This window comes from Phaenicophaeus curvirostris, chromosome 6 (assembly GCF_032191515.1).
Source record: "Phaenicophaeus curvirostris isolate KB17595 chromosome 6, BPBGC_Pcur_1.0, whole genome shotgun sequence".
Taxonomy (NCBI): domain Eukaryota; kingdom Metazoa; phylum Chordata; class Aves; order Cuculiformes; family Cuculidae; genus Phaenicophaeus; species Phaenicophaeus curvirostris.
The window spans coordinates 38,248,705-38,262,289 of record NC_091397.1 but is presented as its reverse complement, the minus strand read 5'-3'; the positions used below and the strand labels follow the sequence as shown (position 1 = coordinate 38,262,289).

The following is a 13,585-nucleotide window of genomic DNA, read 5'->3' as shown; positions in this document are numbered from 1 at the left end:
GAGTGTTGTGTGACTTTTTAACAATTGGTGGTATGAGAACTCTGGTTCTAGGAGCGTATCCAGAAATAGAAGCTGCCTTTTTTTTTAGATTAGTTTATTACAGCAAAGATTGCTTGCTACATATAAGAAGAGGAAAAATGAATGATCAGAATGTGAAATGTAATTCCTAGCATTTCATCATCTCTGAAGTTCTGTATACAAAAAATAAAATTTACTTCTCCTAAATGCCCATGTAGACAGATGGTAAATTTCTGAGGCATTTGCTCTAGAAAAAGTCCATACATAGAATCATAGAATGCTTTGGGTTGGAAGGGACCTTGACAGATCATGTAGTCCAGCCCTCTTGCAGTGAGCAGGGACGTCTTCCACTAGATCATGTTGCTCAGGGCCCCATCCAGCCTGGCCTTGAATATTTCCAGGAATGGGGCCTCTAACATCTCTCTGGGCAACCTGTTCCAATGTTTCACCACCCTCACTGTAAAAAAATTTCTTCCTTATTTGTAATCTAAATCTACCCTCTTTTAGTTTAAAATCATTATCCCCTTTCCCATTGCAGCAAGCTGTGCTGATAGTTTGTCCCCATCATTCTTTGAGGCCCCCTTTAAGTACAGAAAGACCACAATAAGGTCTCCCTGGAGCCTTCTCTTCTCCAGGCAGAACAACCTCAGCTGTCTCAGCCTTTCCTCATAGGAGAGATGTTCCATCTCTCTGATGATTTTTGTGGCCCCCCTCTGGACCCACTCTGACAGGTCTGTATTTTGCTTTTCCCTGCTCCGGAGCTGGACATAACTATAAAAGAAGGAGATACATACTAATTTGGAAAATTTCTGTCAATAAGTATTAATTTTAATGTTTCTGTAAGATTGAAGAGAAACTTCTAGAGTAAGCAAAGACTTGGGAAGGAGTGTATTGTTTTGGGAAAGATAAGGGATTTGTCATTTTGTTTTCTTTTTTACCAAATTCAGCATTTGTCATAATATTCAGTAGTTATTCTTCATGCAAAAGGAGCATGTGGTGTGACAGCAAGTGTTATTTCAAAAGTGTGCAGTAAAGTAGGTAATGGAAAACTATTGATGCACTGGCTAGGCAGCAGGAATTACTGTACAGTCTTGTAGTAGAGTATCCTGTTGACACATGCAACATTCTCAGCAAAACAACAGGTGGCTAAAAGCAGCCTGTCTTCTCCTGTGCTGAATTTTTAAGGGCATACCAGTTGTGCAAAGAGCTAGTTTTAAGGTTAACCATCTCCTAGTGACATACCTGAACCACAAATAAATCCCATGTCCTGTTTATATAAATCTCCTTTATTTCCTACAAACACTTATCTTTTCTGTGTCAGCTTTGTTAATAATTTGATATTAGTAAATGAAATTAAACTAGATACTGAAAGCAAAGAGAACTGTGTGTAGTCATCGTCAGTTAATACATCCAGAGTGTTTTCCGTTGCTTCTTACTCTTAACTTCCTGTCTTGTCCTGTCGCATTAAACTGTTTATAGATGCAGAGCTTCCGATCTGATGGATAGCAGGTATTATCTAGTAAGTTTTCCTGTGTAAGTATATTTCTGTCTTTGTTCTTACTCTTCACAGATGCCAGAATTTCAGAAGAAGACTGTCCATATTAAGGACCCAGGCAGAGTAGAGGAGATTATTTGTGGCCTCATCAAAGGTGGAGCTGCCAAACTTCAGGTAAAGATAGTAGAATGTGTAACCGTTTTGGAATGAAAGCAATCATGATTGTTGCTCTGTGCCAAAAAAAGTTAAGAATATGTATACATAACAGAAGTCAGTCTTCAAGAAATCTGCAAACCTTAAAAAATCTGTTAACTCCTTTAATAGGCCTTGTTGATTCAACTGTAATTCAGCCAGACACTAGTTGAGTAAAAGATATAAACATATAAGCTTAGTAATTTCAGGAAATAGTCTGACCAATGGAATTAGAAAAACAGTTTTGTTAGAAAAAATATATTCTTACGTTACAATAGTTGGATAAAATAGGGAGATTTCTGTGACACATACGCTACTCAGCAGCAATTATTGTTGATCATTCAGAATTTCTAGCCATTCTTTATTTTGTCCCTCCATGTTGTAAGACAGTTTTGCTTTTTCTTTCCTTAAATAGATTATTACAGATTTTGATATGACATTAAGTAGATTTTCCTACAATGGAAAAAGATGTCCAACTTGTCATAGTGAGTACTTATTTTTTTTTAAATACAGATTGGTTTGTTTGCTCCTTTTAATTTTTCCTAGATTTAAATTTTCTATGCAATTTATTACCTAACATGTGAGATTTAGATTGACTTGTCACCTAACCTGTACATCCTAATGAAGAAGTATTCTAGTGACTGTCATTATATGTGTTTTTATGTATATATATTTTAATTACAGTCTTTGTGAATTAAAATCAAATAAGTCATCACTCATAACTGAAACATTAAGTTCTGAACTATAAGATATTAGTGGCTACATATGGTAGAGTTGACTTTTATTTGTTAAGAGCCTATAGTAGTTCTGAGACCTACAAGAACTAGACAGTAAACTCCTTCAAATTCTTGGTATTTTTGACTTGTAGCCTTTTAGTACAAAGAGAAACCATCTACTAATGAAGTGGGAATGCTGAATTAGTTAGACATTAGTTAAGCAGTTAGATCTCAAGAAACAGATAAGAGAGCTTGTAATTGCCCTTTTAATTCAGAGATGAGGAGGACAGTAATAAACCTTCATGCTTATGAAGCAAAACCTGCTTTTTACTGGCTGCTGGTAAGAAAAGTTCTGTGGAAACACAATGGTATATCATCAAATATTGTCATCTATACCATTTACTGTGTTGTAGAGCAAAGTAAAAGAAATATACCATCCTGTTTAACACTTTTTTCTCACCCCCCCCCCAGACATCATTGATAACTCCAAGCTCATCACAGAGGAATGTCGGAAAAAGGTAAATAGAAAATCTACTTGCTGTTGGTTTATTGTACAGACACATGGCTGTGCTGTGTGTTGAACTACACAAAACCGTGATATGGGATGCTTTGAGATCCTTAAAGCTCTCTGAGCTTTCTTACTGACTGGAAGACATCCCATCACTAGTAGAAGTGAACAGAAATGTTTGTATTGTTGATAGTAGCACATAGTTCAGTTTAACAGCATCCACTTTTCTTAGATTTTTTTACAAGCTAACTCTTTGTTCAAAGAGTATTTCAAATTCCATTTTATCTAAGTAATGTAATCAGAATGAAGAAAGTTATTGTGATTGGTCAGATCAAATACCAAGTGTTATTTTCTAAAAATACATTAAACATCTGGTCGTTTTTTCCCTTCAGTTATTGCAGCTGAAAGAAACCTATTATGCAATTGAAATTGATCCAGCTCTCACTATTGAAGAAAAATATCCATATATGGTAGAATGGTAAGAGACACCTCCCGTCTTCAAACTGTACTAAACTTAGATTTAATACGTTTTTTAAAGCAAACAAATGGCAGTAATTCGCATTTAGTTCATGCATTAATTTATCTTTTTGAGTGTTGTGCAGCAACAGTTTTTGCTTTGCTGTTAACTTGAATGATAAAGATTTAACCATATAGGATGCTTTTCAACATGAGATTTAATGAAAGGTGAATCTCAATATGTCGATTTCAACCCATTTTTTGTTTACATTTTAGGTACAATAAATCTCATGCGCTACTCATTGAACAAGGCTTACAAAAGGATAAGTTTGCTGAAATTGTGAGGGAATCTGATGTTATGCTGAAGTGAGTTCCTTTCAATTTGAACGACACTGTTTTAGAGCATTTCCTGTAGATTCTTAATGGTGGCAAGGGAGAGAAGAGAAAAGGGGGAAGAAAAAATAAAGCCCACACTCCTGAGAATGTGACACCTTAATTTTGGAACTTGGAATCTTGCTCCCACTTTACTGATATGTTGTAGCTAAATGCCTTCAGTGAACATACTGTATAAACTAGAGGTCTGAAATTTTTTTTTTTCAGTCCCCTCTCTACAAGCTTCATTTCTGTAGGCTTTTATACTCTTGAAATTCCACGGGTATCTCTTTTTTGTTTTTTTAACGGGAACATAGAGTTCAACTTTGTTCCTTTGAAAAACATTCCCTGTTTTAGTTTTATCAGAGAGAAAAATGCAGCGACTTCAGGAATATGTTTCATATGTTGTATTAAATATTGTTCTTCCTCTCCAGCTGAAGGTGAGTTTAAAAGCTAGCAGAATTCTTACTTTAAAAGAGAAGAGAGCCACAGCACATTTCAAGGTCTCCAAAACGGACTGTAAATTATGGACTACTGAAACAGGATGTTAGAACTTCACTCGAGGAAGCAGTTGTTTATCATACTGACTAAATTCTTATCTTTTGCAAAACAGACGAGCACACCATCTCTGCCTGTTTGATAGCCTAAGTCCATGTGGGTTGAATCTTAATTCACAGGCTAAAATTCCTTTAAAAGCTTTCATAATAAGAATTTTTTTTTAAGAATGTGAAATTCTACCAATGTCTGTGCATAGAAAGTGTAGGGATAATATTATCTTGTTCCTGGAATACTGTACATAATTTTAAGTGGGCATTGAAAACTAAAAAACTTTCAGGAAAGAGTGATAATAAATGTTTTCAGCATTTAAAAACAACACAGAATTTTGTTTATGTTAATAACCATATAGAAAGTCAAATGTTTAATCAAGGAAGATTGAAAGGAAATGTACAGCCTGATAGTAGTTAGAGTTCTATTCATTGCTTGCTTGTTCTGGGGTGTTTGCAGAATGCAAAAGTGTTTTTCAACCTTTAACATATTATTAGATATTTCTAGGGAAAAAATTATACAGACCAAGACCAAATAGCTTGATGCAGCAGTTTCTTGCTAAAACCACATTCCTTGTGTTAGGTTAATGGCTCCTGCTGACATGAAAAGGTGATGCAAAGGAAATAAAGGGAAATGCTCAGGGAAAATTAATAATCTTTTCCAAAGATGACGTGAATGTCTTCTGAAAACTCAGATGTTTCTTGGATTTCTTTATTTGAGATTTGATGTGTATTTACATTCTGTGTTGCAGAGAAGGATATGAGAACTTCTTTGATAAGCTCAGTGAACATAATATCCCCGTGTTCATATTTTCTGCTGGGATTGGGGACATTCTTGAGGAAGTCATCCACCAGGCTGGGGTCTACCATTCTAATGTCAAAGTGGTTTCCAATTTCATGGATTTTGATGAAAATGTACGTATGAAATAACACATTCTTATCAAACATGACTGTCTGGGAGTTCAGTAGCTGTTAATATATACACCTACAAGATGAAAATTTTAATGCAACAGATGTAGCAGTCTGCCCTGCCACATAGAAAATGCGAAGTGCATACTCGGCGCTCCCCCAGGCCAAAAAAAGAGGATAACAGTTCTAACACTGTTAGCTTGATGTGACTCAGATACCATTCATTTCCTTAAAGGACAACCTCACACTCATGCATACTGCCTCTCCAAGCAGGGAGAATCACTGTCTGTTTTGTCTTAATGATGCTGTAACAGTCATTATGCTATTTAATAGTAATTTATTGTGATGGTCATTAGAGATTACATAGTTCAATGTTAGTTCAAAAGTAATATTACCTGTTCCATTTTAGATTCTGCTTTGCCTTTATGATAGCAGAAATAACTCCAGTGGGTTGTTGTTTGGTTTTTTTAATAGGGAATATTAAAAGGATTTAAAGGAGAATTGATTCATGTTTACAACAAACATGACGGTGCCTTGAAGAATACAGAGTACTTCAAGCAACTAAAAGACAACAGTAATATCATCCTGCTGGGTGATTCCCAAGGAGATTTGAGTATGGCAGATGGAGTAGCAAATGTTGAACACATTCTTAAGATCGGCTATCTCAATGATAAAGTAAGTAGCCTCATAACCTTGTGAATGTTGAGTGAAATACTGTAGGCTAGTAACAGGCTCATTATAATAAGCTTCAGATACCAAACCAAGTGTTTGGCCCATGTCTATTTTGTGATTCAAAACATGTTTTATTTATTTATTGCCTGGAAGTTTGTTTTCTAACCTGTGAGCTATGAAAACACAAATGTAAATTGCTTTGGTATTTGTACTGAACTACTTCTGAAAAGTTATTTTGTTGAGAAGATTCAGAGGCTAGAGAAATTAATTCTCTTAAATTCCTGTGACACCTCCCTGTCTATACTGGATTGATAATTGAACAAAACTATAATCCTCCAAACAACAAATTTAGGCAGTGCCTCTTTTTTGGTTTTGAGAAGTTATAATGTAAGTCTGTTTGGATTCAGGAGAATCCAAACTTGAGTTTTCTATTTCTCTCTGCCTTTCAGGAAGCTGAGGCAGTAGTTTTCCTTTCAGTATCTCTGTGTGCAAGATCCTGGAATAAAAGTGAGCTATTATGTCCTGGAATGTACACACAGTTACATCAGGCTACTCCTGCTCTGTCATCCTGTGAAATTCACTCCTAGGAGCAATACATATTTGCATGGCTCGTTCCCTGAATTTGGCAGAAAGACTGGGCAATATTTTAATGACAAAACATCTTTCAGTAACTAATTTCAAAACTAAGTGGGTCTTTGTCTTTATCCCTCTTGCAATCAGGTAGATGAGCTTTTGGAAAAATACATGGACTCTTACGATATTGTCTTGGTGAAAGATGAATCCCTGGAAGTGGCCAACTCTATCCTACAGAAAATCCTGTAAATTGCAGTCTTGAGGCACTCCATTCCTTCTAAAAGGCAACTGAACAGAAGAGCACACGTGCTATCCGAGATGTGTTTTATTACTCATTTACAGAACTTTAATTTAATTAAAAACTTTTGTCTTCATTTTGGTGTTTTCAAATACACATGGTATCCATTGTCAACTAGAAGCTCCTTTTACTGCTCTTATGCTGTTCTTTATTGTCTCACACTCCTGTTGTAACTAGATTTAAATTGGATTTGTAAATGTGATAAACTGTTGCTCATGAGATACTATGGTTCACTGTCTTTTAACTGGGCATTTCTGAAGAGCATTTTAGAAAACATGGCTATTTTGTAAAATTGAAGATGTAAACGTTCTGTGAATAACCAGTGTGCATATTTGTGTTACCACTTCTTTCAAAGGAGATACTTCACTCTCAGCTGTACTTTGAAGGATCTTACACAGATACTACAGAGTTTCACACAAGTTTTTCATACATATATTTTTCTTCAGTAAAAATGCTTTATTCACCCAATTCAAGCAAAGTGTTTCTTCTTAATAGATCCTAGTATCATTACAAAATATCCTGTGTTTATCCTCCTTGGAATGGGAAGAATGTTTTAGGTTTGTACATCTGAGTTAAAGTTTTTCATCTTCGTAATGACAGATTTTCACAAGCTAGTATTACACAGCCATAAATTCAGTCCCTTTTCAAATCTTATTTTGTGCACTATTCCACTTCTCGCCTGCTGTTTCACATCAAATTCAGCATGGCTTATCTAAAATAATTTCTCATGGAGTTCTCAGTGCGCTGCTTCAGGCATAGAAAACCAAAACAAAGCTAGATCTTAATCTTGGATTTAAAAAGCTGACTTAGCCATCTCACAAAATCAAGTTTTCTTGCTACCAGCTCCATGCCTCAGAAGCACTTAGAGAACTTCTCCAGACTGGATTTAGGTCACATTCCCTCTCTATGTGGACTGCAAGCACAAGTATCAATATAGCATCTAGCTCTTTAGAATCATAGAATTGTTTGGTTGGAAAAGATGCTTGAGATAACAGAGTCTGACCATACCTACCCACTACTAAACCATATCGTCTTTTAGATGCCTCCAGGGATGGTGACTCAGCCACTTCCCAGGCAGCCTGGTCCAGTTCTAGCTTCATTATGCACGACCACTCTTTAAACATCTACTGCATCTTCAGGAAGTATTTCCCTTGTACTGAACACATTACCTCTCAGCATCACGTACAGAATGGTACAGCTGAATACAGCTGCAGCTTTAGAAGCTTACTCTGATAACACTGCTGGAGGAGTTAAAGATGGTGATGTGACCCTGGTCCTAAGAGGTCTCAGATATATTAGCTCTATTCATTAATAAAATAGAGGCAATCATACAACTTCCCTAACATCCCTGTTCCCCTTTACTTTCTTTTATACACAGCAGGAACTGTGTCTTCCATTCCCCGAGGAATTGTAATAAAGCTATGGGAGAGCCTAGCTCTGCATTCTCTCCTGCCAGCAAGTAATGCACAACTGAAGGAATGGCCTCTTCCCTGTCCAGGGCAGCGGTCCCTTACCTAAATTCTGACTCGGTAGCACCAGTCATATTTTCTTCCAAATCAGCAGACTTGCATCTGTTACCACACCTACTGGAACTTTTCCAGGAAGGCAAGATGGGGGGTTAGTTTCCATGCCCCACCTCCACGTCCTCTGCAGTAAACAAATTCAACCATCCCCATACTTCCAAGTGCACGGCAGAGGCTCAGAGCACAATCCAAGGCAGTGTGAGTGCTGTTTCATAATCACGTTGCACCCGGTGCGCCAGCAGGGAACTGCTGAGCACAAGGACCTGGCAGAAATTCCAGCCTGCATCTTAACAGGCAAAGACTGCTTGAGGGATGATGTCCTCCTTTTATACAATCTACGGTCATGTAATTCCCTACTTCTGGCACAGCGGCAGCTTGATCCCCAGAAGTGGAAGCCTTAGTAACCACCCATTTGAGCAGAAAACCGCTTAAACCATAAGATGACTGAAGAGAGCACAGCGTTTTGGCTGCCTTTCTGTTTGAAAGTCCTGACTCGGGCAGTGGCAGGCTGGGAGATCTGAAAGCGCCCTGGCAGTGCGAGTGACAGGAGGAGATGGGGGCAGCAGCTGCCTCGGCGTCGGCGTGCCAAAAGCCTGTCAGCCAAAGCTGGAAGACAGGGAGAGCTTAAATACAGCAGTGACAGCTGCTGAGTCAGCAGGAGCAAGAGCTGCTATTCACCCTCTGCCTCGTAGATGCACACACTCACACATCAAGTGCCCAGCAGCGCATCGCGGCTGTGTGACTGGCGGGAGTGGGAGACATGGCACAGAACAGACTGAAGGTGAGAAGGGCTTGCGGCAGTGAGGCTGAGCAGGGCAGGTGCTGCAGCTCTGGAAGGTGCAGGGTAGAAGGAGTCACAGGGAAGGGCAGCAGGTTGGGGTGTAGCAGATCCCCTTGGAGCAGCCAGCAATAGCAGCTCTGTACAAGTTGTCACAGAAGAGCAGGAGGAGGGGTGTTAGAACACGCCAACTGTAATGGGACAGGACAGGCAGGATGAATGGTCCTCATTGCACAAGGTAGACACTTCCTCCCTTGCCTCTCCTGCCTGGATGTGCCATTGAGCCAACCTTCACACCCAGTCCCCACAGCCTCTCTCCCTGCCCTCTGATCTGCCTGGACCAGGGAGGATGGCAGAACAGTCGTAATGCAAAACCATAAGGGAGGGAGCAGCCTTCTGCACAGCCACCTTCTGCCAACGCTGCACTTCCAGCACCGCTGGTAAGGTAAGCAGACATCAGCGTGACCTGCCCGTCAGCAGTGTGGGCACGGCAAGGCTCTTGGGGAAGGCTGCAGTGTTTTCAGACAAGGTCAGCAGGCACGATTTCTTTGTCGACATTTTGCGGTTTAGGCACCTATAGAATTTAAGTTAGCTGAGCTAATGTCAAGTTTTAAGCGGGCGTGGGGGTTTAGTGGGTTTTGCGTTTTTTTAAGCAAGCAATTTTGCTGGCCCTTTTGTCACGGCTGCCAAATAAAAGTCCAAAAGGCAAAGGCCTTCTGAAAAAACACCAAGGTGCTTGGATGCAGTGCTTACTCAGCCAGTCTCCAGGGGCTTTTAGCAAGGGGCTAATTACCAGGCATTACTTCCAAAGTTTACACTGAGACAAGATTTTCCATTTACAGGCAGGTTACTTTTGGAATGCAGATAACATTTAGAGTATGTGAAAACCGGCTGAGAGCCACAGCTCCACAGCATGAGGTGTGCCAGCAACACACACTGGCACAAGATCATTCTGGCTACAAGCACGACAGCTTTCCCTGGCCACCCCAGCATTGCTAAAAAGTTGGGGGCACTTCTGGTCCCCTTGCATAGCGTTTCTGAGAGGCGGAACCATCCCCAATATTCTCATCTAACTTGCCTCAAGATTTCATGTGATCCCATCGATCCTCCTCCCAGAGTTTTTCCCTGGCCTCACCAGCCCTGCAGGAAGCAGCCATCACTCCTTCAGCGCGATGAGGATCTCATTGTTAAACCCACCCGCAATTAAACCACCCACCCACACACTCCCATACAGAAAAGCACATGCAGAGCAATATGGAAAAGGATTAGGCAGCGTCTTTAAAAAGTGTTACCAAAACAGATCTCCAACTAGATCTTAATCCGAGTTACTTACTGAAATCAGTATCCGGCCTGCCTAGATGCCAAGCAGTATCAGACGTGATCACGTGATGGTTTCCCAGCTACATGGACACTTAAAAGTCTTTGCTTTGTTAGAGAATTTCAGGTCAAACAACCATCTCTCAGGCATTGTATAAGGAAGATTTTCGAATCTCACCTCTGAGCAGACAGACAAGGAGGGCCGAGTTAAAAAAGCCCTACATAGCGCTGTACAGGTTATCAGTATCCTTTCATCATCTCACATCCCACTGCCAACCATAACTCTTGCTTACACAATAGTTAAAGAAAAACACAAGATGCATTTTTATATAGCCTCCACTTTTTCAAAGTCCCATCTTTTCATTGCTGGTCTGTTGGCTAGAAATAAGAATGGATACCATCAGTCACCCCTCCAAAACCATCAGCATAATTAACGGCAAACAAAATTAACACCACAGCTATGGGTTGAACCATCCTTCCCCAGCAAATCTAATTCTTGCGATTGCTATCCAGATTCTGCACTCAGTTTTAGGAAAAAGATACTGTTCACAGCACATCTTTCCAAGTCAAATTTCTAACCAGAAACATTTTGCAACCCTACAAGTATATTCCGTTTATGATTCAGTTTGGAAAGAAAGACAACATACATTTCCTACGCCATTTTGCCACAGCTAAAAGAGTATTTCTAAAGTCAAAAAGCAACATCAGGTGAATTTGTTATTTTTTTTCTCCCCCTCTACTCACAATGTCTGTTCTGTCTGTAGCAGATGTCCAAGGTCAAGCATTTGGGACCTTTATTTAGCTAAAAATGTGTCCTCCTTCTGAGTGGGTGTTGCTACCAGCTCAAATGTCCTCCTGCTGTCAAACACATACTAATAGTCCTGAACTGAGCCAAAACCTTGCCCTGAGTACTAGTGAAAGATGCCATTTTTAAGCTTAAAGAAAAATCAAAATAATTTTTCACACAGAAAAAGTATAATGTTTGATTTCAACAACTGCAAAAAATACTGACTCTGATTTTTTTTTTTAACATAAGTGCATAGAACATACGGACATATACAGCAGAAAGTATCTGGTCAAATTGGGGCAGAAGAGCTCAAAATTTTTTATAAATACCGAGATTATTGTGGGTACACCCCTACATTCCTTTTCTACTGAGCCTCTGACAATCCAGGAGGCAATTACCAACCTTTCCTGCAAGCAGCTTCCTTTCCTCCACCATCTGGCTACTAAGAGCCAGGTTCCCAGCTCAGAGAACTGCACGTGACTGTTTGGTGAGAGGAGTGGCAGCAGTTCAGTTTCTGGGGAATCTCTCATTAGCTAAGCCATCCGTTTTCATCAAGGAGTTGATGACCCTTCGAGAGTTACCATCGCTTTTTCTAAATAAGTTATCTCTGTTAAGTATGTAAGAAATTATCTAAATAAATACTTTCTAATATTTATTATCTATCTAAATAGACACTTTCTACATTAAGAAAACCCTATTTCACACTTCTAAGGTAGGAAATATTTTCCTTATCTCTATATTCACCACAGGCCACCCTCTCTACCAGGATGGTGATGCAGAGATGTATTTATCACTGGAGACGCAGGGGCTGTGCTGAGCTCTCCCAGTCCAAACCAGCACAATTTCACTCCCCAGCCACCACCCGCTCTCCCCAGGCTCTGGGTTGGTTCACTGGCAGGCAGAGAGCCCTTGAGGTCAACAACAGAGACATTCAATCTAAATACAGCCCTTTTTTGAGCAGGAACGTGGCCAGGAGCTTTCCTTGGAGGGAGAAGCCAACAGCTACCAACAGAAAGCAAGGAACTAGCAGGCTCTGCACATGCAATCAGATTCTGGATTTTGTGCAGTTTAGCCGAATGCAGCCAGGTAGGCCTGGCCTGTTGCCTTTGCCTGGGCAAGTAAATGCTTCATGTAAATACAATTATTTTGCAGCAAGCTTTTCCGTTTATTCTTTGCTTTCTCCCAAAGTTGCATTCTCATTTCTGAAATGGCAGCCTCCAGACTTGGAGGGGGATGAGGCATCACTGGCTCACAAGCTCTGTTTGTTATGGCCTGAGGAGCAATGGAATGAGAATGGCAGATGTACTTACCCTAGCTGGAGGCACCGGTAAAGTTGTACGTGCTAGCCCATCAGTGATGTGCTCTTCCGAAAAAAATCCAGCATGGTGATCTTTGGGATTAGCAGCTGACGGCACTTCCATGCTTGCTGCTGCCCCTTGACCTGCCCCTGTCCTGCAGTACAGCTCTGCTGTCCTGGTTTACTAGGAACGCCTCAGCTCAGCTCCTGGGAACCACCTGGGATGATCCTCTATGCAAAAAGAGCTGCTCACCGGGACTTCCTCAGATGAAACAATTCTGAGTATTCAGAAGAAGCACTTGGTTTTTGGGGGCTGTGTACGAGAACAGAGCAAGGAGTTGTTTCCACACTGCGGACTACTCCTGACAGCACTCAAATCACAGCTGGCTTCCAGCTCCTTATCTCCGCTCCGCAAGTGTGCAAAGCCACACATGTGTGAGACCCAGCGACACACAAGCAACCTACTTCAAATAAAAATAAGGGAGAAATTGTATGCAAGTTTTCCGAGAAACCTGATTTCATGAGATGGTAACACTTCTGAGGAGTCCTTCAGGTCATAAACATTCAGATTGCGAGTGCCATCCACCGCTATCCACAGGATTTACATCAGCCCCCAACCAGTCTTCCAGCATTTTACATGAAATAGAAGTGGTTTTGGAGCTGCAGATAAAGTGAAAGCCTCAGACCGTAGATACAAAGCCCAGTGAGTTTGCTTTCACTAGCCAGGGGAATGAAATGTTGTTTCTTACGTAAAATATTTTCATTCAATGAGGGACTCAAAGCTGCCCGCTGAGAGAACTATCACCCTCCCAACTATCACAGCAGATAGCCATATGGGATAGTGGGATGGGCAATACAGGCAATTCCTTCGAAGGCTAAAATTTATTTCACTTCACCACTGTGAAGTCCTAAAACAAACTCTTTTATTGTGGTTTGTTATTCTCAGTCATTTTGAATCAAATAATTAATATTGCTACTGATTTTTTTGAAAAATATATTAAACTATGAACACACTGAGGATAAGCCTTCTACATGCACAAGAGCAGCACTGCAGGAAGGGTATTTGCTTCCACTCAGATTCCCCACCCATCGGAATGCCAGGGGAAAAAAAGAAACTTTAACAGGAACA

General features: G+C 40.2%; 1 protein-coding gene across 6 annotated transcripts in view; it reads left to right on the top strand.

The window, feature by feature from the left end:
* Positions 1-7,222, top strand: part of NT5C3A (5'-nucleotidase, cytosolic IIIA) — a 32,571-nt gene extending 25,349 nt beyond the window's left edge. For all 6 annotated transcript variants that reach the window (XM_069859839.1, XM_069859840.1, XM_069859841.1 and 3 more), the window contains 8 exons: positions 1,589-1,687; positions 2,121-2,190; positions 2,893-2,939; positions 3,322-3,407; positions 3,662-3,751; positions 5,055-5,217; positions 5,686-5,886; positions 6,604-7,222. In XM_069859839.1, coding sequence (XP_069715940.1) covers positions 1,589-1,687; positions 2,121-2,190; positions 2,893-2,939; positions 3,322-3,407; positions 3,662-3,751; positions 5,055-5,217; positions 5,686-5,886; positions 6,604-6,705 — 858 coding nt within the window. In that variant the 3' untranslated portion in view covers positions 6,706-7,222. The remainder of the gene's footprint in view (positions 1-1,588; positions 1,688-2,120; positions 2,191-2,892; positions 2,940-3,321; positions 3,408-3,661; positions 3,752-5,054; positions 5,218-5,685; positions 5,887-6,603) is intronic.
* The last annotated feature ends 6,363 nt before the right edge of the window (positions 7,223-13,585 follow it).